Raw genomic sequence first — 23,308 nt, forward strand, 5'->3', positions numbered from 1 at the left:
GTGTCCGTCTTCCAGCAGACAAAGCTCATTTTCCTAAATCTCTGGCCTTGCTTTGGGTAAAGCTTGCCCCATCCTCCCTGGGGCAGGGGCTCAGATTTCTAGGCAATATTTGGTTCTTCTGTAATTGGAGAGCAGAGTCTTTAGAGGGGAACCTCCAAGGCCCGAACCAAACCTAGCAGAATCCTAAGATTGTCCTTTTTCTATTCCAGGTGAGGGCTGGACAGAGAGGACCTCAGAGATCCTAGTCCCATTTCCCTCGGCTTCTGTTAGGGGAAGGAAGGAAACCTGCATCAAGCACCTAATCTGTGCCACGCATCTGCGAGGTGCCATCGTCTCACTTGTGATCCCCATTCTACAGCTGCAGAAATTGGGGCAGAGATGAAGTGACTTTCTAGAGTTACTCAGCTAGAAGTCTGAGCCTAGATCTGAACTCAGGTCTTCCTGATTCCAGGTCCAGCGCTTTGTGCCCTCATCTCGTATCTGCCTCAGGGGGAAATCAGAGATTCCCTAAGCCACCTCTGTAATGCACACAGGGGCAACTGATTTACATTAGCGCTAAACTGGTGTCAGGGAGAGCTGCTCAGGGTGCTGTCCTTGGGCACACCACCAGGTGGTGCTCCAGCTCAAGGGACTGAGCATGTGTGGGCGCCAGGTGCAGGGAGGGATGCTTGGCCCCAGCCTTTCCCTTTAACCACCGTTCTGGCTTCTTTCTACAGTTGTGATTACTAGAATTAGCAAAACGTCTCACTGTACTCAGTCTTCCGCCCTAAACATAAAGCTAGAGGATGTGGCTTGGTAGTCCGAGGTGGTAGCTGCCATCATGTGTCCTTCCACCGGCCTTTTCTTCACACTGGGCCATGGTGCCCGCACCATTTGGTCCTCTCACAAACCACAACCCTAGACCACCTTGGGCAACTCGACTGAAGTCAAGTCCCTGGGTGCTGTCCCAGGCCCTCTTTTTTTTTTAATAAAGACATTTGTTTTATTTGATAACATTAGATTTTTGTGCCACAAGGACACAGGCTCCACCAACACCCTTGATTTTTTCCTCTGCTCTTCTGCTGAAGAACTTTGGCTTCACGATGACTGGCTGCTTGGAGAGTTTCCCTTTTCCTAGAACTTTGTAATAGCCGGACCGTACAGCATCAAAGCTAGGGGCAAGCCCCTCCTTGTTTTTGGTCTGCTCACTGACTAACGTCCACAGCTTATCAAGGTTGACAGTTGGGCAGTAGCTTTGGTTCTTCTTCAAGTGGTAATCCCTCATACCCACTTTCCCGAAGTAACCTGGATGATATTTGTCGAAGTTGATCCGGTGATGGTGCAGCCCTCCTGTATTGACGTGGCCTCCGGAGTGCTTCCGGTGCTTGCCAATGCACCCGTGGCCGTGGCTGACCGCGGAGCTTCCGTGTCTTCCTTAGTCGGGAAGGCATGCTGCAGGCCGCCGCCCAGGCCCTCTATTCTTTCTGGTGTGCCAGGAAAATCTCAGAGGGGAAACCCCATGCTACGCCTGCCAAGGGGCAATACCAGAATGCCAGTGTCCCTCAGTATCTCCAAAGAGCAGTCATGCAGCTTTTCCCAGACCATCTTGAGTAAGGGTTGTCCCACACACCCTCCCATTTCATTTTTGGAAAGCTCGAATTGTTAGGGAGCACCTAGTTGACACAGTAGATAGTCTGGAGTTGGGAGGACGAGAGTTCAAATGTGACCTCAGACACTTATTAGCTGTGTGACCCTGAGCAAGTCACTTTACCCTGTTTGCCTGTTTCCTTACCTGTAAAACAAGTTAGAGAAGAAAATGGCAAACCACTCCAGTATCTTTGATAAGAACCTCAAATGGGGTGAAGAGTCAGAAACAACCAGGCAATTGTTAGGAAGCATTAGGGCTAGGGAATCCCCTATTAGCTTGTGTGCTCCTTGTGGGCAGAGGCTATCTTTTGTCTTTTTGGTATCCCCAGTGCTTAAATTCAGTGCCAGGCACACAGTAGGAGCTTAATGATCGTTGAGTTGGGGGACAAATTAGAGGTGGGGCTGTTTGGGTAGACCTGAGATTGGGATGGGGAGTAAATCTAAAAGGGAAGGACTGGGGATTGGCCGGCTTCGGTTAGCGGCAAAGTTGGCGGTAGTGCTGGCATTACAAACAGGGCACACTAGGATTTTAACAGGATCAGGTGAGGGGTTAAGAAAATCCAATATGGATTGTCTATTAAACCCCATTCTCTATCTGCCTGAGCAACGTTTCCATGTCTGAGTTAAATTTAAAAGTTCGGTTTCCCTATTTTAAATACACTAGAAGTCAACTATTTTAATAGTTCAGTTTCCTTAGGAATTACTTTTAAAAAATTGAAGGAAACTTGTTCCGTGGGCCTCACTGACAGCCCTTCCAGAACACCTGGTCTGCTCTACGCAAGGGCCGCCACAAGATGGAAGGATGCTTTGTTGTCAGCCCTGCCCTCTCACAACTTCCAGCCAATCATCTCTGGGGCCCATCTAGGATGCTGCCTTCTAATTATTGGAGCTCCTCCTCTGAAGCACTGCCCTCATTTGGGATCTTTTCGCTTACTGATAAGCTAAAGATCCTCTTTTATCGGTAATCCCAATAAACTGGACATGTGTGCTTGCTTGTGCCTCAGTTTACCTTAATCATGACCAGATCCTGATGATGGCTGTGGGTTAGGTTAGATTTGGGGTTGCCATGAAAAGAGCAGGGTTTAAATTGGGGGTAAGTCTGGGGTAAAGCATGAGAATGGGGTGGGGGTTAAGGATTAGAACGATGTTAGGAGGTGGACTGGGGCAAGGGGTCAGCCCCTATTGGTGAGTTGGGTCCTGGAGCAGAGTTAGGCTGGAAGCCAGATTGGGGCTGGGGTTAGGGAAGCTGGGATTAGAACCGGCCAGCTGAGGATGGGGGAGAGGGCCCGGGTTAAGGTCAGGCCCCCATCGCATCTTTACAATAGCCTGGAGTTGGGGAATGCATCCTGCAAGAGAAGCAGGGCCCCAGCAGGACCCACAAAGTTAGGGCTTCCCATCTAAAAGCTCATGGAGCTGGGGCACAGTGGGGATGAAGAGCGTATGTTTAGGGTTAGGTTCAAGACCCTCATCTCCCACCCACCACCAAGAGCCCAAGGAGCTGCAGACACCGGACTTAGGCAGCACCCGGTGGATTTCTGGCCCTAAGGCTCACCCAAAGGCCCATCCTTCTGGCCCTGGAGCACTAGGAAAGCAGCTGGCCGGAGGCTTTTCCCTCTATGCCACCACAGGAAGGCCTTCTCTTCCCTACCTGATCAGTCAGCCCGTTCTCCCACAGCCCAAGGTGGGAGACCCTGAAAGCTGAGGCTCATTCCTACTTGTAGCACAAAGTCTGGGGCCCTGAAGTCCGTGAGAGGCCAAGCAGGTGGGGGGCTCTACTGTGCCCCTGCCCTCTCACTCCTGCCTCAGTGGTGTTGTGGCAAAAATAGACTGACCCCCCCCCACCCTGCACTCCCAGGTTCCAGTAGTCCCTCTGAGCCCCGACACCAGGGCCCATGCCACTGTCCTGCAACTGAGCCACCTGGGGTACCATGCTATGGGAGACCAGGGCAGAGACTACCACCTTTCCTTTCCCTCCACCCGAGGTCTACACAGGTCTGCCAAAGGTCAGTGGCAGAAGCGGAGGAAGGCACAAAATGAGCCCCTCTGCTGACTGACCCCCAGCTCTTGGGAGGCCTCTCCATCTGGTAGCAACGGCCCTGCTGCCCAGCCCAGTGGGGCGGAAGCCCCTGGCAGAACGAAAGCGCATCGTCAGGCCCCAGGACAGGGCCTGATGCCCAGCAGGCAAGAAAGGCAGGGCGAGGAGGAGGAAAGAGTCCAGCACTGCATAGGTACCTTTTGAACCTCTGTCCTTGGACCCCAAAGCCCAACCACTATCCAACAGCCCCCAGGAAAGAAGAAAGCGGCATGGGACTGTGGCCGCAGTGGGGCCTCCCCGAAGTGTGTCCGAGGAGGGCTTCTGGGCTGGTGGTAAGGAAGGTGGACACATAAGGAAGGGTCCAGGTTCCTCAACAGAGAATGGCAGAGAACAGAGGGGGCACGAGGGGGCCTGTGCCCGTCAGAAATGTCATTTATTACAGAGGTCAGAAGAGTGATCACCAGGGACAGTCACTGTGGGGGGAGGGGGGAGATCAGGGCTCCGACACTGATTGGAGGGGAAGGATTCAAGGCTGGGGGAAATCTGGGAGGGGGTGCCCACATGCCCCAGCCCCATCTAATGCCTCCGGATAGAGGGGTCCCCCTGCCTGCCAAGCCTGCCTCCTGTTTCCAGCTTTAGGAGGAGGCTGGGGAGAGGGTGTAGTGTGACTGGGTCAGGTTTGGACTGAGGCTTGGGGGGGGAGGGGGAGGAAGGGTCCCCCCCTTTCACATGCACTCACAATACTGATCTCCTGGAGGGTGAGAGGAGGCGGGCATCCCCCTCCCCCCCACCCGGTTATAGGAGGAAGGGGTTAGTGTTAGGGGGTGGAGGTCCCGGGGGCATCATGGGAGGCAGGCCAGGCCCCCCACCCAGGGGTGAGATGAAGGCCGGTGGGGCCCCAGGGCCAGGGGGCACAGGGCTGAGACGCAGCTGGTTCAGAGTGAGCGTGGCTGGAGGTGGAGGCTGGAAAGGATTGGTGAGGGACGGGCCAGTGGTTGTGCCAGGGGCTCCTGAGGAGGTCAAGAGATACAGCAAGGCAGGGTGGTCAGGGGAGAGCAGGAGACTGTGGAGGGGGAGGGTCCCAAGAAGGGAAGCACACAGGGAACACAAAGAATCACATATGCACAATACGGGAAGAGACAGGCCAGGGGGGATGCTGGAAGGAGTGAGAGCCAGGGAACACAGAGGGCAAAGGGGGAGGAGAAGCAGGGCATGTGGAGAAGCCCAGTCCTGCAAGGCCCAGGGCCCAGGGGAAGGGGAAGGTGTGTGAGGAGGGCCTGTCTGGGCTTAGGGTGGGAAGACCCCATGGCTGTGAGAGAGAAGAGGCTGCAGTGTGGCAGACCAGGAGGAAAAGGAGCCGGGCACACACACTCACCAGTTGGCAGGAAGGGGTTGGAGGCCTTGGGTCCTGGGGGGCCAGGCCCTGGCCGAGTCACCAAAGAGTCCAGGTCCACGAGGGCGGCATTGGGTCCCAGGAAGGACTCTGGCGTCTTCCGTGTCGGGGGCGTGGGGGCCGGCGGCACTGTCGGTGGAGGGCTCCCCACAGCCTCTGCCAGGGAGCCCCCGACCCCGCTGAGATCAAATGCCCCAGGGCTCCGTGCAGGGACTTCTCCAGCCAGAAGCTCCAGCTCCCCTGGCGGGGGGGGGGGTAGAAGAGCAGAACTCAAGAGACCTGAAAGGAGACTCAGGGGAGCCCCAGCACCACAGGAGGGGTTCAGGAGCCATGCCCCCCACCCCCACAGCCACATGTGTGCTGTGTGGCTAACCCACACAGCTACCCACTGAGAAAGGCCTTCCCCCCTTCTGGAGATGAGGAAGCCAAGGTGAAGGGCCAAAGCCAGCGAGCACCGGGGCTGGGAGCACCTTTGGCAGGCGGCCTCCCCAGGCGGGCTCACCAGTGCTGCTGCCCGAGGTGGGCAGTGCCGTCCGAAGGCGGTCAAAGTCAGAGAATTCATCCGGTTCCGCATCGAAGCCCCCAGGCACTGCACAGGACAGAGTGAGCTCTGGGGCCTCTGGGGCACAAGGCCCACCTCCCCAAGGGACTCAGGTGGCCCCCTCCCCCGCCCAACCAGATACCTGGGCTGCCATTGGTACTGGGCTTGGCTGGGGAGCCTCCCCAGGGGTCGGAGAAGGCTGGCGCTGGTGCCCACGGGTCCGTGGTGGTAGATGGGCCACTGACTGGGGCCCCTCCTGGGCCTGAGGAAAAGAACAAGGGAGTGTGCAAGGAGGCGGCATTGTGGGTGGAAGGAATGGGTGGGAAAGGGAGCTACTAGGCCAGGCTCTACCCCACACCCCCCAAAAAGGAGATTCTACAGTTGGGAGAGAAGGGAATCAGAGGCTGCCAAAGACAGTACTTACCATCAGGTCCCCCCCAGGGGTCTGGGGTCCCCCCCTCTCCAGCAGGGGGAGCAGGGGGGCCCCCCCAAGGATCAGCAGCAGGGCCAGGGGGTGGGGCAGGTCTCCAGGGGTCCCCAGAGGCAGGGGTGGGAGCCGGACCCCCCCAGGGGTCAGCTGAGGGTGGGACAGGGGGTCCTGGGGGGCCCCCCCAGGGGTCGGAGGGTGGGACGGCTGCAAGGACAGGACCTCCCCAGGGGTCAGAGGAGGGTGGGGGGGCCGGGGCTGTGAAGACATCAGCCAGATCCATGAGAGACGACTGGGGAGAGAGAAGAGATCCAGCATGAGAGAAGCAGAGGTGGGGGGAGAACAGAGAGATGCTGAGGAGCCCCTCCCACCCCAGGCCCCCTCACCTCCTCCTTGCCCCCGGTCTCTCTCTTGCTCTCCTCGATTGCCATCTGCAGCCTCAGGTCATCGCCTCGACGAATCCGCTCCTCCTGGGGTACAGGGCACCCAGACGGGAGGCAGAGGAAAGATTAGGACCACCCCCACGTGCTGGCTCCCCAATTTCCCAAGAACCCTTTCCCCAAAAAGGTGACCAGCAAATAAACATGAAGGGGTATGGAATGACGGGAGCCAGTGCCTGCAGCCCAGGGTGGGGGATTCGGGCCTTGGGGACAGGATCGGGGGGAGGATGTGGCTCTGACCTTGTCATGCTCCTCCCGGCTCAAACTAAGGGCCAGCTGGAGCTGGACGTCATCCTCGGGGCCACAGGGTGGGGGCTGGCAGGGTGGGGAGAGAGAACATGAGGGGGGGGCCAGGACGGAGAAAGAGCTGCAGAGCCAGGAGAGCCAGAGAGCGCTGGAGAGAGGGAGGGAGGCCGGGAGGCCAGGCTGGGGCCGAGATGGTGAAGGATGCGGAGGATGGAGAGATATGGCCAACCCAAGCACGCCCCACCCCCCTACAACCCCCCCCCCCCCCCAGCAGACCCCCACCCCTGGTACCTGGTCGGCCTCTTCCTTGCTCATGGCCAGGGCCAGCTGCAGCTGCAGCTCTTCTTCCCCGCTACTCTGGGGCCAGGCCTGCTCCGCCTCTGGGGGTGCCCCGGACCCCACAGCCGCCGAGGACGCTGAGGAAACAACGGTGGGAAGAGGAGACTGGCTCCAGGGACGCCCCCTCCCCCTCGGGACAGCTATCCCAGGCTTGGTCCCCCACCACAAATGCCCACCCTGAAACACAAGAGAGCGCACGTGAACCGGCGTGCGTCAGCAGGGAGGCACCCCAGGCAGCCTCACTAGTCGTCCCATCTCGTCACCGTCATCCCCGCCATGACTCTTGTCTCCTGTGCCTCATACAACGCCCCTCCCCAACCTTCCTTCAGCACCTCTGCAGAGAGTCCCCTCCTGCCCCGACTGCCATATGCTCCCTTTGGTCTGACTACACAGACCCCAGCCTAGGCACACGGTGTACCCAAGGGGCTGTGAAAGCTTGGGGGGGGGGGGGCGCTGCTTTTCCTTTGTATCGCTAATGCTGTCAAAAATGACTGAGACAGGAAAATACTGAAAGCAGAAGTCAAGAGAAGAGATGGGGGGGGAGACAGAGGAGAGAAAGCAGAGACCGTAGAGACAGAAGTGGGGGAGGGAGAGAGAAATGGGGAAAAGAAGAGAGACACAGAGAAGGAGAGAAAAGGGGAGAGAGATGGAGAGAGGAAAGGAAAGGGAGGGAGAGAGGCAGAGAGAGCCACGCAGACAGGAGAAGAGGAGAGGACAAAGGCGAGACCAGGGAGCCCTACTAGGGCCAGCCCCGCCCCAGGGCTCCCCAAGGTTCCCTTTATCTCATCTCCAGGCATGACCGCACCCCAGGCAAGGTCTGGGACTGATAAAGAGCGTCTAGCTTGGGAAGGTAGCGGGAGAGCCGTCCTCAACCAGGGGTCTTCCTGGTGCTTTCCCTAGACCCTCCAAGAGCCCTAAGGGGTCACAGCCCCCCAGCTATTGTCCGGCGGGGAGGCAAGAGGAGGCCGGGCCCTCACCCGTGGCCGTCTGAGCCAGCTTCTCCTTGGTCTTGAGGGCGTGGGCCCGCTCTTCCCGCAGGCGGTCCTCGTCCCGCAGCAGGGCCACCAGCTGCTTGGCCTTCTCGCGCACGTTGACGCCCTGGTCCTTGCCGTCCCGGTCCACGTACTGGAAGTCCTTCAGGGTCTGCACCGCGTACATGTTCTCCTTGCACTGCTGGGACACGCGCTCCGAGCCGGTCTTGATCAGGTACTCCATGAGCGTCATGGCCTAGGGGGAGGAAGGGGTGGGCCCGGGGGCAGGCTCGAGGCCCGGGCCCCACCCCAGCCCCCCGGGGGCGCTTCCTCCCTGCCCCAGACCCCTCGCGGCCCCTCACCTTGTAGACGTGCCTCCAGTTCTTGCCGTGGTCGTTGAGACGTTTCCAGATCATGCTCATGATCTCGGAGAAGGCGACCACGTTGTAGGTGAGGTCAGCGATCTCGGACATGAGGGAGCTCGAGGGCCCCCAGGGGTCGTTGCTGGTGGCCTCGCGCACCTTGATCTCGGCCTCTGAGTAGTTGTGGACGATGTTCTTCATCTGCCGGCGCAGCGAGGAAGTCGACATGACGGAGGCCGGTCCGGGCCCCCCGGGGCCGCGGGAGGGGGGGCACGTCCGACTCGGGGAGCCGGTCACCGCATCTGGGGGGAGCAGAAGCCGAGAGAAGCGCTGAGGCGGCGGCCGAGACAGCGAAGGGGAAGCAGCCTGCGAACGCCCCCCGCCCCGAACGTGAGCTCTCGGGAGGCAGGGCCACGGCCGGCCGGGCGGTCCTCGTGGACAGCTGCTGCTTAAAGACCGGGCTCATCCCCCCAACAAACACACGCTCCTAACTAACCCCCTACCCTGCGCAGACCAGAACCCAGGAGCGCCCGTGACCCCTGAATCTCCGGCTCGGAAGGCGTTTCCGAGGCGTCATCGCACTCCTACCACCAGACACCCCCACCTCCTCACGGCCTCTGGAAGTGGCCACGTCCACCCTGGGGAGCCGGAGGTCCGGCCCCCCAGGTCCTTCCACCTCCTAGGACCGAGGCCCTTCGTTACTACTGGCTGCCTCCACCCAGAACAGAGAGGTCCGGGGGAGCGACCACGGCCAGGACGAGAGCAAGGAACAGGGAGGACAGCGGCCGGCCCAGGGACGAGATAAGGCAAAGAGCCGGTGGCGGAGCAGGAGAAAAAAGAAACAGACGGAGGAGTAGGATGGCCAGGAATACGGCGACTCCCCGCCGAGGGGGACTGGACAGAGGGGGAAACTGAGGCAGATCCGGAGGAGGAAGCAGAAATGGGGGGGCGGGGGGAGAGACACGGACCCAGCGGGGAAAGAAACCCAGAGGAGAAGGGACGACACTCGGCGGTCCATTCATCAACATGGGACCGAGAGAAATCAGAGACCCAGAAACACGGAGAGACCCAGGCAATCAGAGACAGGGAGAGACCTGGAGAGACTCGGGGAGCCAGAGACAAGGGGGAGACCTAGAGAGACACAGAGAGCTAGAGACACGGGAGACACCTAGAGACTAGGGGAGCCAGAGACAAGGGGGGAGACAGGGAGAGAGCTGGAGCAGAGGCCCCGAGACAGGAGGGAGACAGGGAGGAATGTGGGGAAGCAGAGACACAAGGGATCCAGAGAGAGCCCGGAGGGAGCCGGGGAGGGGGAGCCCCGGCCCCGCCCCGCCCCCCTGGCCCGCTCACCCCGGGAATCCTCGGGCTCCGGCTCCCGGGAGGGGGCGGGAGGGGGGCGCCGCCGCCGAGCGCAGGGGAAGCGGCCGGGAAGAGGACGGCCGGAAGCGGAAGTCGCGCCCCGTCAGCTTCCGGCTTCCCTCAGCTGGCAGCCCGCCCAGGCTGTCCGCGCGCGTCACTTCCGGTCCGCGCCCCAACCACCGAGAGCAGACGCGCTAGAGCGCCGCGCGCTCAGGGCGGGGCCAGAAGCTGAGCGAGGATCTGGGGAGGCCCCAGCTCGCCCGTCACTGCGGGGCAAACGGGGCTGGAGCGGGAAGGAGTGGCTCACGCACACGCACAGACCGCCCCTCCTAGATGCGGGGAACGTGGACACGGCCAGGGTCCGGCAGGGCCCTCCGCCCCACCCTCGGGAATTGGCCTGAGGCGGGGAAGTCTCCCTTTTACAGATGGGGACACTGAGGCGGCCAGGCACCGCCTTTCGAGCCCCCCTAAGCCCAGAGCAGCCTCCCCCGCCCTCATCCGCCCACTTTACACAGGTGAGGTGGGGGGTCGGCGGGGTAGTATCCGGTGGTCCTGGAGAACGTAATGTGCGTCCCGGGTGACGTCACCACACCTGGCCGTCAGGTGTGATGGGGGGATGAGGGGGCCCACGTGGGGGGAGGGGCCGACGCGCAAATACATTCGAGTCCACACCGGACGCGCCATAAAGTAAAATACAACAAAATGTTTAATGAGCAAATTCGTCTTTAGCAAATATGAAACTGCCAGGGGGGGAGGGGAGGACGGGAGGGGGCGGGGCGGAAACAACATCTCTACTACATAAGAAACCATCACGGGAAGAGGGCAGGATCCCAGGTGGGGGGGGGGGCGGGAAGAAGGGCATTATGGTCCTGGGCGGGCGGAGGGCGAGGGTCAGGAGAACAAAATTGAAAAAAGTTTTGGCCGTAAAATATAAACACGCTATGTTGCTACCGCGAGGGGAGGAGGGGGGCCCACCCCACCCCCCCAGTGCCCTCCCCCATCCCCCATCCCCCAGTGTGTGTGTGTCTGTTGTGTATTGTGTGTGTATTGTGTGTGTCCGCACCCCAGCCCCTCCCTGCCCAGAGCTTCAGCCCCCAGCCTTCGGCCTCCGGGGTGCCTCTTCCTCCTCTCCTGGCCAGGACCGAGTGAGGGGGAAGGGATGGGGGGTCCCCCAGCCAGCTCCGGCCCCCTGACCCGGCCCCCCTCCCCAGCTGCTTCTACCAGAAGTCCCGGCGATGGTAGGAGTCAGGGTCGCAGTACTTTGTGACAACCACTCTGTTGGCGAACTTGCGGCCTGTCAGGCCCTGCATCGCCTTCTGACAGTCGAACACAGACGTGAACTCCACGAAGATCTGGGGAGAGAGGGAGCAGAGGAGCTGAGGCCGGGGGCCCGTCCCCCACCCTGGCCCGAGCCCCAGAGGGGGCAACAGCGGCTGCGCGGCCCACAGGGGCTCCTCCTAACCTTGCCGCAGCCGGGGACCTCCACACCGTCCACTGGCCGGGGGATCTCAATGGACTTGACCACCCCGTACTTGCTGCACTCATCCCGGACGTCCTCCACGATCTCCTCGTACTCCTCGTCGTCCAGCAGCTCCTCGGGGAGCACCATGTTCATGAGGCACAGCACCTCCGTGGGGTGGCCACCCATCTGCACCTGCGAGCTCATCAGGCCCGGGACCTGCAGCGTCACCGGCGTCTGGTTTATCGTGCTCTGTTGGGGGCCACGGGGAGGATGGTGTCAGGCCGAGGGCCTCGGAGCCACCGACCCCTGCCCGCCAGCACTGCTCTAGCTGACCCTCCTCCTCCTCCCGCTCTGCTCCTAGACTCCACAGCCCAGTGGGATGCTGCCCCCCCCCACCCCCAGGCTGCTGGCCACCCCTCTGCCTGGCCTGCCTGAACACTCGGCTCCTCCCAGCCCAGTCCCACCCCCCTGCCACCCCCCAGGGCCCCCTAGCCAATGGAAGATGACGTGCCGAAGGGCTCACCAGCGTGGCGTTCTTGGCTCCCACACTAGCCCTCTGTACCAGTAGCTTCTTATCCCCCAGTTGCATCCCGTTGAGCCCCGCGATGGCCTGCAGGGGGTGGGGGTGGGGGTGGGGCGGGCGTGGGGGGAGTGTGGATCAGGGGCCAAATTCCCCAACCTCCCCCTACCCCAGACCGGAGCGGGGGCAGGGGCAGAAGGGCCATTCCCCACCCATCCCGGGGGGCTGGCCAACCCTCCCCGACACCCTTAGCCCAAGCACGCAGGGACCACCGACAGAGGTCCTCAGGGAGACTCACCTGATCGGTGACGTTGATGTCCACGTACTCACAGAAGGCGTAGCCCTTGGAGAGGCCGGTGGCGCTGTCTTTCACCAGGTTAAAGGCTTTGAGCGGCCCGAATGAAGTCAGCAGCTCCTTTACCTGCGGTGGAGAAGTGGGGGGTGGCGGGCGGGCGGGGTCGAAATGGAGCGAGTCAGGGGAGGGAAAGCAAGAGGACAAGCAGGTGACAGGGGAAGTTGGCAGGTGGTTACCTGATCGTCATTCAGGTAGTTGGGGAGTCCCCCAATGAACAGCTTGTGAGCAGAATCTGGGACCACGGTGGACACGACACCTGCAGGAATGGAGACGGGCATCCCTTCAGCTGGAAGCTGCTTTGGCCTCCAAGGGACCAAGGAGATACAGTTACTTGGGGTCCACCCGCCCCCAATCCCACCTTCCACTCCAAGTGACCTGGAGAACAAAGACCCAGGAACAGCATCAGAAACTAACCCGCAAGATGCCAAGAATCTGGATGCTAACATCCGCACCATGAACATTAAGGACCTGGTTCAAACACCAACTTTCTGTCACACAGGGACCAAGGCCCCAAAATCAAAGCACCTGCCCCATGTCCCGAGTCGGCCAACCCCCAACAAAAAGGGCCAGGTGAGGGACGTGTCTGAGACCAGCCCAGAAATGGCAATCATGGCAGTCAATACCTCCCTCCAGCCACCCAACCTTAAGATGTGAGAAGGAGCGGGCCGAGGCCAAAGAAACCAATTTAAGAATCTAAGGTTTTCTAGAACCAAAGATAAAGGGAGAATCACTGGCTTTGGAGCCAGAAGGTCCTTGCTGGACATGACTCCCTCCAAGAGGACACTTTTAAATTGACTTTTTCTGACTTTCTGGTGAGAGGTATTGGGAGACTGTCTGTCAATTCCAACCTCCTTATTTCACAAAGGAAAAACTAAGAGCTTGCTTAAGGTCGCTCCTGAGAGCAGCAGAGCAGACAGGGCCCCCAAGCTCAAGGCTCTGGCAGAAGACGTAAAAATGAGGCTTGCACCAGTGGTCCAAACAACTTCTGCGCACATCAAGGCCCAGTGCCAGGATGCAAACCCGAACCCAGATCCCAGCATTTGGTGTGCAGGATTTCCTCAACCCGCTCAGGCTCAGGCTCAGCAAAGACTTGATTTGACAGACTACCAGTGAGATCTCATTCTTCAGATAAGATCCCCAAGTTAGGAGAAAGAGCAAGAAGGAAATTCCACTGCGAGTGTGTGAGCCCAGGCCCTGACCTGCCAGCAAAGAATCCCTCTCTACAATATCCCAGGAGGCTTGCCCAGGCTGAATGATGTGCCCTCTGCCCCAGCGCTCCCCTGTGGAGCCCTGAAAACACACAAGGGCAGAAGGAAATGCCTTCTGCCTCCGCCTTTCCCCAAATATTCTTTCTCGTCACCAAGTTCCTTCTTCAGCCAGTCCTTCCTTAGGTGTCCTGCCTCTGGACTAGCTCACCTCAATGGCCTCTGGATACTTACTGGCCAGCTTGGTTCTAAAACACGGTCCCCAGAACTGGGCTGGGTTCCTTCCAGATGCAAGGTGGCTAAAGCAAGACTCTTGCCCTGGGCTCTGGACATGAGGCCTTGGACCAACAATTGATTATGATGACTGGGGCAGCCCCTCACCCACTCTTACTGAGCTCAAGGTCCACCCAGACTCCAAGGCTCTCCAAAGGAGCCGTAACTGGGGATTACCACGGCAGGAAGGGTTCAGACTTAGGGCTCCCTCACCGGGCACGTAGACAGAGGGGTTTTCGGACATGCCAGGCAGTGGCTGGTAGTCATGGGGCCTTCGGATCTTGAGTGATTGGCCCTGGAAGATGATGCCATCAAAGGCCATGGCCTGAGTCGTCTCATCCACCGATCGGAACTGAAAGAAAGAAAAATGCAGTGCCTTGGACTATCTGAAGCTAATTACAATGCCCTCCCCATCTCACTGTTCATTGGCAAGACAGAGGCCAGGCAAGAGAAAGAGAGCCACATGAGGCCGAACAAGTTAGCAGCAGAGCTGGAAGCGGAGACTGTGACAAGCGCAGAGGAGTTCCGAAATCACCCAATTGGGGGAAAACAGACTTGGCCATGGTTTGCTCCCAGGGAGTTGGGGATTGAACTGGACTTCAGAGCAGCCCCTTCAAAACACCCTGCAGCCTCTTGGTTCCCCACTCCAGCTCACCTCTAGGAAGGCAAAGTTCTTATCCTGGTTAATCTGCACGGCCAAGACGGGGTTGCCAGGGGCCTGGGTAAGCCCCCCCAGGCGCATCTGGGCGTTGAAGAAATCCATCATGGCTTCCTGCAGGGGGAGAGGAGAGAAGGGGGGGGGGCGGGGGAGGTGGAGAGAGGAGGGGTGGGGTGAGAGAGGGAGACACGGAGTGGGGGGAGGGAAGGGGGAAGGGAGTGGGAGGGGAGAATGGGGAGATGGGGAGATTTGGGATTTGAAGGGAAAGATAGGAAACCGTAAGAGAAAGGTAGGAGGCAAAAAGAGAAGCGGGAAAGGGTTACAGAGAAAGGAAATACTCGAGGCCCCAAAGAGAAAGCCCAAGAGTACAGAAACGTGAGAGAGGGAGAAAACAGAAGAAACAAAAGGGAAAGAGAAGAAATCGCGGACAGTATAAAAAGACAAAAGAGGGCAGGAAGTGCCAGGAGGAGTGGGACAGATGATGTTGGGAAGGAGGAGGAGGAGGAAGAGCAGGGCAGAGCAGGGGCACCGCCGAAGAGGGGGCCAACACGCCCCAGGTCAATGGAGGAGCGTGAGCAGCAGGGGGGCATGAGGGCGAGCACGAGAGCAGACAGGGACAGAGAGAGGAGGAGGGAGAGGATGGGGAGGGGGAGGGAGAGAAGAGTGATGTGGAGGGGCCTGGCCCTGGATTCCGGGGGCTAGTTTATCAAATGTAGCAAAAAGCGCAGGTTTGAGAAAAGCCAGAATGGCCCTTACTTGCCTTGGACGACGGTAGCAAAATTGCTACGAGGGATCTCAGCCCCACAATTTTCACTTTAAAGAGAAATGGAAACAACTCTTTGATCTGGGGATTCTTGGGGCGGAGGGAAAGGGGGGGGAGAGGGATGCGGGATGGGGAACGGGGCCAAAAAAAACTGCAACGACGGGAGGGAACGCAGGGGAAGAGACGGCGCCAGAGAACAAGAGAAAAACCGGGGGCGGGGAGACGGCGTGCGTGAGTCTCTGTCCCTCTCTCCAGTAGGTGCACATGTGTACTCCCAGGGTAAGGGAGGTGGAGGGAGGGAAGGGGAGGGAGGAAAGGAGGGCCACCCCCCGGCCCCTGGAACAGCGCCATCATCCGTCTGCAGTGGAAGGGGGCCGGGGGGGGAGGGTCTGACCCGTGTGGATTGCAGGGAGTTGGGGGGGAAAGAAGGGGAGAGGGAAGGAGGGAGGGGCAGTACCTCTGTGATGCCAAAAGGGATGTTGCCAACATAGAGTCGACGGGCCTGCCGGGTCATCTGGCTCCCAACCACAGGCACAGGTGTGGGAGTCACTGCCAGGCCATCAGGTGTCATGGTTGGAAGTAGGGCGGTGGCTGGAATCTGACCGGCAGCTGACAGCAGAGACAGAACCAGGTTTAGTTTGTGCCATACAAGACCTAATCTACTCCTTCCAAACTCGCCACCCCCCCCACTTCTCTATCTTCAACTCCCCACCCCACCTCAACCCCACTGACCACCTCCCCCAGAAGGACACCCCCAACATCCTGCCCCCCCCCAAACTGGGTGCACCCAGGGAGGATGCCACACCCACCCACCTTGCATCGCTTTGTATTGCATGGGGGTGATGTGCTCAAAGCCAGGTGGTGGGACATCCCAGTATTTTCGAATCTTCTTTTTCTTCTCATGACGAGGAGATCGACTGGGGAGAGGGGAGGCAAGGGCCAAGTGGGGTGGGGAGGAGGAGTACTTCAGTTTAGCCCAGAATGGATCTATTCTCCAGTTCCCCAACCCAGCCCTTCCCACCACAGGTAACTCAGTTTTCTCAAAAGGGAAGGAGGGGGATGTGGGAGATGGGGACCCAGCCCTGGGAACATTTCCACCCCAATGCTCATGGAAATAGGGGGCCAGGGAAGGGGTGGGGGATGGACATTGGGGAAAGGAAGGAGGGGGAGAGGCTCACATTACTCCACCGTGTTCCTCTTTAGCAGCTCTGGTCAAAGGTTTGCTGGGGGGGGAGGGAGAGGTGTGGGGAGGAGCAGCTGGAGAGCCTCCTCTCTCCTTTGCCCCCACCCACCATATCCCAGAGCCCCTCTGAGCTCAGGACAAACAAGCTCCCACCCCTTCCTCAATCCCAAACAGGAAAAAGAGAAACAAGGAGCAGGCGAAACCTTTCTTGTGAGTACAGGGTTTGGGCAGATGTGCTGGGATAAAGCCCCCTCCCTGTCCCCCACCCCGCAATTTGGACATTTCCCCAGGCTTGAAGATGGCTAGAAGAGAAAAAAGGGAAGAGGAGAAGAAATAATTAGAAGGGAAGAGAGAGGAGGAACCTCCAGAGGGTCAAAGAATACCAGGTGGACAAGAAGAAATCAAGTTATAAAGAATGTTTCTTTGAGAAAATGAGTTTTCTCCTTAGCCCCAAACACTAGAGATCCCAAGAAACAGAAGCAGAAGCAAACCCCTAATGGAACACATGAATGTTCTCATCCAAGAGTCACTTTCTGCTATTCATCCCCAGGGCCTAGCACAGTGCCTAGAATACAACAGGTGCTTAATAAATGCTTGCTGACCAACTCTGTGACCAAGAAGCCAAATCTCCAAGGTAGAAAGGCCCGAGAAGGCCATGTGGGCCTTCACAGCCCAGCCCACCTGCTATCAGGGAATCTCCCATGCTTTCCTTTATAGCTAAATGCACTCCCTGGGTCCTGACAAAGCCCAGCTCCAACTCTACCTTCTCCATGGGGGGGGGGGGGGGTGCCTTTCTTCCTCCTCCTCCCCAGGAACTCTATTTGCTGTGTCAATATTTTCTGAGATCTAACAGGTAACCATGTAATCTCACCCAAAAGAATGCCTTGAGGGCAGGACCACAGGCCTTGTGCCTGCTAGCTTGTTTGCTGATGGTCCCAGAGCCCCAGTCTCCTAGAAGCTGGCATGCTTCTGAAGATGGAAACCCCCTCCCCCCCAGACCCAAGGTGGCAGCAGCACATTCCCCCTCAGGCAGACCAGCCAATTGCACTGCCCCAGCCCCTGGGTACACTGCAATTGTTGGCAGAGAGTGTGCCTGGCACAAAGTAACCACTAGAGAAGTACCTGGTGATTGATTAGACCCAAATCTCTCTGCAACTTTCTCCCTTGTGTTCTGCCCTCGGGATCCGAATGAAGCAAGTCTTTGGTTACTACTGTTTAGTTGGGTCTGATTCCTGGGGATCCTGTCTGGGGTTGCCTTGGCACACATTGTGCTGGTTTGCCATTTCCTTCTCCAGCTCACTTGACAGATGGGTCCCCTAGCTAGGAAGTGTCTGAGGCTAGATCTGAACTCAGAAGTGAGGTCACCTTCCTGGCTCTGTCCACTATGGTGCCCCCTAGCTGACCCTCCCATCTAATCATCCTCAGAAGTCATAGGATGTTTGAGTCACAAAAGAACAGTAGGGTCACCTAGTCTAACACCCTCATTCCAAGAGCCAGAGAGGTTAGGCCAGGTGTCCTCTGAGTCAACAAGCAGCAGAGGTAGGACCTGAACCTTGCCCTGCCTCCCAATCCAGAGCTCTCTCCTCAGCCTCCCTTCCTCCTCTGTGCCAAAAACTAGGTGACCATAAGCACACAAAAAAATCGGAGGGAGCCAGCCCCATGGATGTTTCAGGCCCCATCAAGCTGGTCTGGGCCCTCCTATCACACCGTGACCAGCATGGAACACGATGCTGCAGCCCAACACCAGGGTGCCCAGGACAGTAAACAACCAGAGGCTAGTGCCCAACAACCATCGGGCACTGGAGAGGAGCAGTGCAGATTAATGGGAGCCAGAAGGGACATGAGCACCATCACATGGAAAAACCAGGCATGACTACCTTGGCCCCAAGGGGCAGAATCAGGCGCAATGGGGCCATGTTGCAAAGAGGTGACTTTAGATCAGAGAGAAGTAAAAACTTCCCAGGGATCGCCCAAGAGGGGCCTGGGGCCACACTGATTAAAGGGGCATCCGGGATCTCGACGTGGCCTTATAATCACACTCGCTGGGTTGGTTACCAGGGTCTTCCTTATGTTGAGTTTGGAGGCATCGAAGCCCCTCCAATTTTCTTCCTGACTCCCCCATCTCATACTGATTAAACTGAATTTTCAAACCCAATCATCTGACTCAACTTGCTCATTTAATCTTTTTGGACAGACTTAGTTGAACCTCTTCATGTCCAGGGACAGAGGTAAACACCCCAACAATCCCCAAACTCTGCATTTCCTTCCAGAGCCACACAGGCACACAGAAAGGACAAAGCCCCTACCCACAGGTACTGGGGAGCCCCTGGTACCTGCGCCGCCTCCGGTCCCGAGAAGCACTTCGCTGGTCACGGTTGCGGCGATCTCGGCTACGACTCCGCCGCTTCCGGTCTCGGCTGCGGCTCCGGCTATGGCTGCGCTTACGATGACGATTCTCCTTGTCTCGTTCTGAGAGTTGGGAGAGGTAAGAGAAGGAGCTGAGAGATAGGAGCTGGACTGGAGAACTCAGCTCTCCTTCACCTCATCTGCATGTCAGGCAGCAAGACTGCCCAGAGGCCTGGGGGGGGGGGGGGACAAGTGGGGTCAAAGGGACACACATGGCTGGACTCCTAAGTGGGGGTTAGAAGGCAAGACAGCTCGGGTCCTGGCAAGCGCGGCTAGGAGCAAGGGACAAGAATTCAGAATCTCCTGGAGTTTGTCCGTCTCACCCCACCCCAACCCACCACCCTGCTACCATTCTCCCAAGGTTCAAGGCAAGATCCAATATCCCTGAGGGGGAGAAACTCAACCTCTGGGACCAGCCACTACCTGAGTGTGAATAATACAGAAGCTGCCTCTACTGAGGTGGCTCAGCTTTCCTCAGCCACCCCCTTCTCTGCCTGAGACCAGAAAAGATCTGAAACCCAACCGCCCCCATCTAAGGACTCCCGCTTCCTTGGGGAGAAGCAGCCCCTTGTGGATTCTTCATGTAGGAGATGCCATGCTACCTGTCTGTTCCTCAGAATACTGATCAAGACCATCAGAACCAGGAAAGTCTCAAGGGTGTTCAAGTCTAAAATACATCTTTGTCAGATGAGAAAGGAGAGGGATTTATAGAAGGTGATACTATCAGAGAAGATTCACTGCAGAAGCCCAGACTGCCCAACTCTTGGACCAGGGCCTCCTTCCATCCTAGGCCCATTTTCCCATTTTGGGAGGGATCAGGAGGGAAATACAAGTGATCACACAGAAGGACAGGGGCAGGACTAGAACCAGTTTCTAGGCTGACATCTTACTGTTGTCTAAAAGGACTCATGTCCTCCAGGCACCTCCCTCCCCAAGTACCAAGAAGGGATGCTGCCAAGTGATCCATGGCAGGGAGGGAAACTGGGAGCAGAGCAGATGTGGCCAGACATTCACACGTAGCAAGAGTTCTCACCAGACAGTCAAGGAAGGAGCTCACAATGCCAGGATACACTGGTGGCTACTAGCAAGAAGAGCCTGGCCTGGGGGAGGGGGGCAGGCAGATGGCAGATCCTCCCCCCAACATGTGCACCCTTCATTCCCCACCCCATCTTCAGCACCCTCATCATCTTGTAGCTGTTCAAAAGGTGCTTCTGCATTTAATTTGAACTGAGGAGAGGGCCATGGAGACAGAGACAGCCACAGATGCTTACTGAGGCATTCAAGGATCCCACCTAAATCAGAGTATAGGGTCTCCCAAGGAGATGAGTGCCCACTGCCAAATCAAACTACCTCTTCCCTTCAGGAATCCAGGACCCTAAATGGGCCCAGCCCCACCTCCCTTCTGATCCAAAACTTGATCTTACTCCCTTACAGGTGGCTAGACTTTTTTTTCTCAGCCAGGTTCTTCTCCTGATTCTCATCTCTTCTCTGGAGGGGATTCACTGGTGGACACCCACCTCCACCCTAGTACATCAGAAAGATGGAGCTTGGTCGTGGAGACAGGAACCCTGGGCTCACAAGCTCAACTAGGGAAAGCAGATCCCTGAACTGATCTAAGACAACTACTTACTGCAGACCATCCCAGGCCCCAAAGGGATAGGAGTTCACGCCTTCTGAAATCAGGGGCCAGAATGGTTAAACACCATTTCCGATTCTGACGCCGATTCCACATCACTAAGGATAATTGGCTGGAACAAAGGAGCCCTGGGTTCAAGTCTTGGGCCCATTTAACTGGGTGACCTTGGCAAAGTCCTTGTCTGCTCCTCTCTCAATGTAAGGCGATGAACTTGACAAGTCTAGAAAGATCCTGTCCTCCTAGGGAATGTCAAATTTGGAAAAGGCGCTAGATATCAACTAGTCCATCTCCCTCATGAAGAAAAAAGAGAAACAAGGCTCAGAAAGGAGCCATCGCTTGCCCAAGGTCACACAGCAAGTGAGCAGTAGAACCAGGGCTCCAACCTGGGCCTTTCCCTCTTGTGAAACACATTTCTTCCTGAACGAGGCCACTGAACTGACATTCCAGCTCCAAACTGGATTTGCTGTATAATCTCAGATATGTCTCTGCCATTCTCCAGACAGCAGATTCTCCTCTCTCGAAAACACAACTGGAGGAACATGCCTTGATCGCTAGTCCCAGAAACTAGAAGCGAGTGATGCTGGGGGTGGAAAAACAGAACCACGAGGCTGGGGCCACAGGGGAGATGTGAGGCCCAGCTGAAGGAACCTGTGAACTGAGACAGAAAAAGCAGGGGAGGAAGGAGTCCTAGTCCTTCCAGATCCTGGCCCCAGAGAACTGGGTCAGTAGGGTTCCAGAACCACAGACAGGGAGGTTTGGCATAGTTCCACACCCTGCTCAATTTGAGACCTTTCTTAGGGCTTCTGAGTATTTGGGTCCATTTCCCGTTCTGCCTCATGACTGCCTATTAGACTACCGTAGACAAATCCCTTGGCTTCCCTAGGCCCCAGTTTCTCTCATCTCTGTGATTGAAAGAACTTTGAACTTGTCGCCCAGAGTTGGATTCAACTCTGTTCTGTGTCCGTGGCTCCCTCTGAGACCTGAGAGAGCCTTTCCTTCTCCTTTCTGGGGATGTTTCCTCCTTCCTAAGGTTTGTAGAGACTGTTCAAGTGTGGAAAGAGATACACAAGTGAACCCCTAAAGAAGGGCTAGTTTAGAAAAATTATGGGGGGGTAGGTAGAGGTTTTATCAGTAGAGGTGAAGGAGACACCAAGCCTCAGAAAAAGAGACCCTAACTTTAGCCTGCTTTAGAAAAAGAATAAACACGGGAAGGAGTTCAGATAAGAAGGGACCCACCCAACACTTCAGGGATTTCTGGAGAAAGAACAAAAAGTCTAGAGAAGAGAGTAGACAGGTGGAGCTGGCTGTTACATACAGGAGCAGAAGAAATCTCTCCCAATCGCCTGTGATGGAAAGAAAGCCCTGAAGAAAAAGGCCAACAGGTCAAACACACCAGGCCTTGAGGATCAAGAAAGGGCACGATCTAAAGGGAATACGACCAGGAGAAGAAAGGGAAATACGGGGATGGGGAACCGGCCAGGCTCCTCTCACACTTGCTAGATACTCCACGTGCTAAGAAAATGTACGTTTGGGGGAGGGGGGGCACAAAACCTTAAATCGCCCCTGGACTCATCTCCGGAGAACAGCCCCAGGCGAAGCCGTCAAAGCATCCCCTGGGGAAGGGGAGGGGAGTCCAGACAAAGCCGAAAACGAACTCGACCTTCCCCACACATTCCTCTGGGGCCGACGGGGATCTCCAAACACGGGATGCCGGTCCCCCGTTCCAGTAACAGGTTAGGATTCTTGGCCGAGCCCCCCGCCGCAGGCCGGGGCGACCGTAGGGTCGTGGTCCCGAGACTTTTGCCCTGTTGGAAGCTCCAAGAGACCTTGAAGGACCACCAGCCCCTAGAGCGTAAGGGGCTTCCAGATGGGAAGGGTCAAGAGCCAGAGCTGTGGGCCGGCGCGGGCCACAGGGGTCGGCCCGGGCCCAGCTCACGAATAGCCCCTCCACGTGGGGGGGGAAGCCCCCGCCGCGGCCATTTTGGGAACAAAGGGGGCGTGGAGGAGGAACGGGCCGCCACCGGAAGCGGAAGTGGGCAGCAGTGAGCGAGGAGGGCGCGGGGCTGGTCAGGAACTTGGGGGGGGCCCCCCGCCTTGGTCAGTTCTGGCACCAGCCAAAGCCCCGGGTCTCAGCCAAGGCCCCCCGAGCCGCGTGGGCCCAAGGCCGGCGGCCGCGCGCGGCGGTCACGTGCAAGGCGCGGTCACGTGGAGCGGCGGGAGGCGCGCGTGGGTCACGTGGGGCGCCGGACCGGGAGGGGGAGGGGGAGGCTGCCGCGCGGGCCGAGAGGAGAAGGAACCGGAGGGAGGGAAGGAAAGGGGGGAGCGACGGGGGCCAGTAGGGCCGCTGAGGCCGGGACTCACCCTGCTTGTTCTCGTTGAGCTGCCGCTCAAACTCGTCGAAGTCGGACATGCTGAGGGGCGGCCGGCCGCGGCCCGCGCTCTCGCCTTCTCCCCCGTCCCGTCCCCCCCGCCTGGCCCGGCCTGGCCTGCCTCGCCTGCCCTCGGCGCCGCCTCGCCCACTTCCGGCGCCCGCCTCGCCCGCTTCCGGCCCCCGCGCAGGCTCCGCCCCCGGCCCCGCCTCCTACTCGCTCCAGGAGGGGCACGAGTCGCTTCGGCTTTTTCCGGAACGCTTCGGCCGCTTCCGGCCCCCGCCCCGCTTCTCTCAGCCCGAACAGACCGCGCGGCCTCTGCCTCAGCGGCTCCTGGGTTCTGACCGGGAGGCGCCCCTTCCTGTCCCGGTCCGCGAGGCCGCAGAGGCCCTGCTGGACTAGCCTCGAGTTTGCCCTGGAGGTCGAACGCAGACGGGCACTTCGTGTTCCCTTGTTGGCCCCGGCGACCGCGCGGCCTCCTCCGGCTTTCGGCTGTTTCCGGAGGCACTCGGGCCCGACCTCGGCTCTTTCCAGAGGCGCACCTCCGTCTACCCCCTCCCGGCTCCCTGCGTTTCGACTTCTTCCGGCTTGGGGCGCGGCTCGTGAGAGGGGCCGAGGGCGCCGACTGGTAGGCCGCGGAAGGCCGTGCCGCCGTGGAGCTTGGCCGGGGGCGGAGCCTTTGTGCGCCTGTGCGGGCCACCCCGCGAGGTCGAGCCGTACCTAAGCTACGCCTGCGCCG

At 58.4% G+C, this 23,308-nt stretch overlaps 2 protein-coding genes and 1 pseudogene across 4 annotated transcripts; all 3 read right to left on the reverse strand.

Moving 5' to 3' along the window:
* Nucleotides 1-982: 982 nt before the first annotated feature.
* On the reverse strand, nt 983-1,430 carry LOC118836193 (annotated as a pseudogene).
* A 2,647-nt stretch (nt 1,431-4,077) lies between these two features.
* EPN1 (epsin 1) lies at nt 4,078-9,882 on the reverse strand. 2 transcript variants are annotated; one of them, XM_036747589.1, is made up of 11 exons: nt 9,731-9,842; nt 8,381-8,682; nt 8,025-8,274; nt 7,000-7,124; nt 6,703-6,777; nt 6,409-6,492; nt 6,020-6,314; nt 5,738-5,857; nt 5,557-5,643; nt 5,037-5,294; nt 4,078-4,671 (listed from the first exon to the last, which is right to left on the reverse strand). In XM_036747589.1, exons 2-11 carry the CDS (start codon nt 8,606-8,608, stop codon nt 4,457-4,459), a joined length of 1,737 nt encoding a protein of 578 aa, XP_036603484.1. In that variant the 5' UTR covers nt 8,609-8,682; nt 9,731-9,842; the 3' UTR covers nt 4,078-4,456. The 2 variants fall into 2 exon arrangements, with proteins under 2 accessions (XP_036603484.1, XP_036603485.1); XM_036747590.1 differs by lacking the exon at nt 6,703-6,777 and having other exon boundaries at nt 9,731-9,882.
* Nucleotides 9,883-10,731: 849 nt separating this feature from the next.
* On the reverse strand, nt 10,732-22,691 carry U2AF2 (U2 small nuclear RNA auxiliary factor 2). 2 transcript variants are annotated; one of them, XM_036747591.1, is made up of 12 exons: nt 22,562-22,691; nt 18,492-18,627; nt 16,154-16,198; nt 15,789-15,892; nt 15,433-15,584; nt 14,210-14,326; nt 13,768-13,906; nt 12,253-12,332; nt 12,020-12,142; nt 11,713-11,811; nt 11,202-11,450; nt 10,732-11,091 (listed from the first exon to the last, which is right to left on the reverse strand). In XM_036747591.1, exons 1-12 carry the CDS (start codon nt 22,608-22,610, stop codon nt 10,957-10,959), a joined length of 1,428 nt encoding a protein of 475 aa, XP_036603486.1. In that variant the 5' UTR covers nt 22,611-22,691; the 3' UTR covers nt 10,732-10,956. The 2 variants fall into 2 exon arrangements, with proteins under 2 accessions (XP_036603486.1, XP_036603487.1); XM_036747592.1 differs by having other exon boundaries at nt 11,725-11,811; nt 22,562-22,690.
* Between the last annotated feature and the right edge of the window lie 617 nt (nt 22,692-23,308).

The sequence above is a fragment of the Trichosurus vulpecula genome, chromosome 2, assembly GCF_011100635.1.
Source record: "Trichosurus vulpecula isolate mTriVul1 chromosome 2, mTriVul1.pri, whole genome shotgun sequence".
NCBI lineage: Eukaryota > Metazoa > Chordata > Mammalia > Diprotodontia > Phalangeridae > Trichosurus > Trichosurus vulpecula.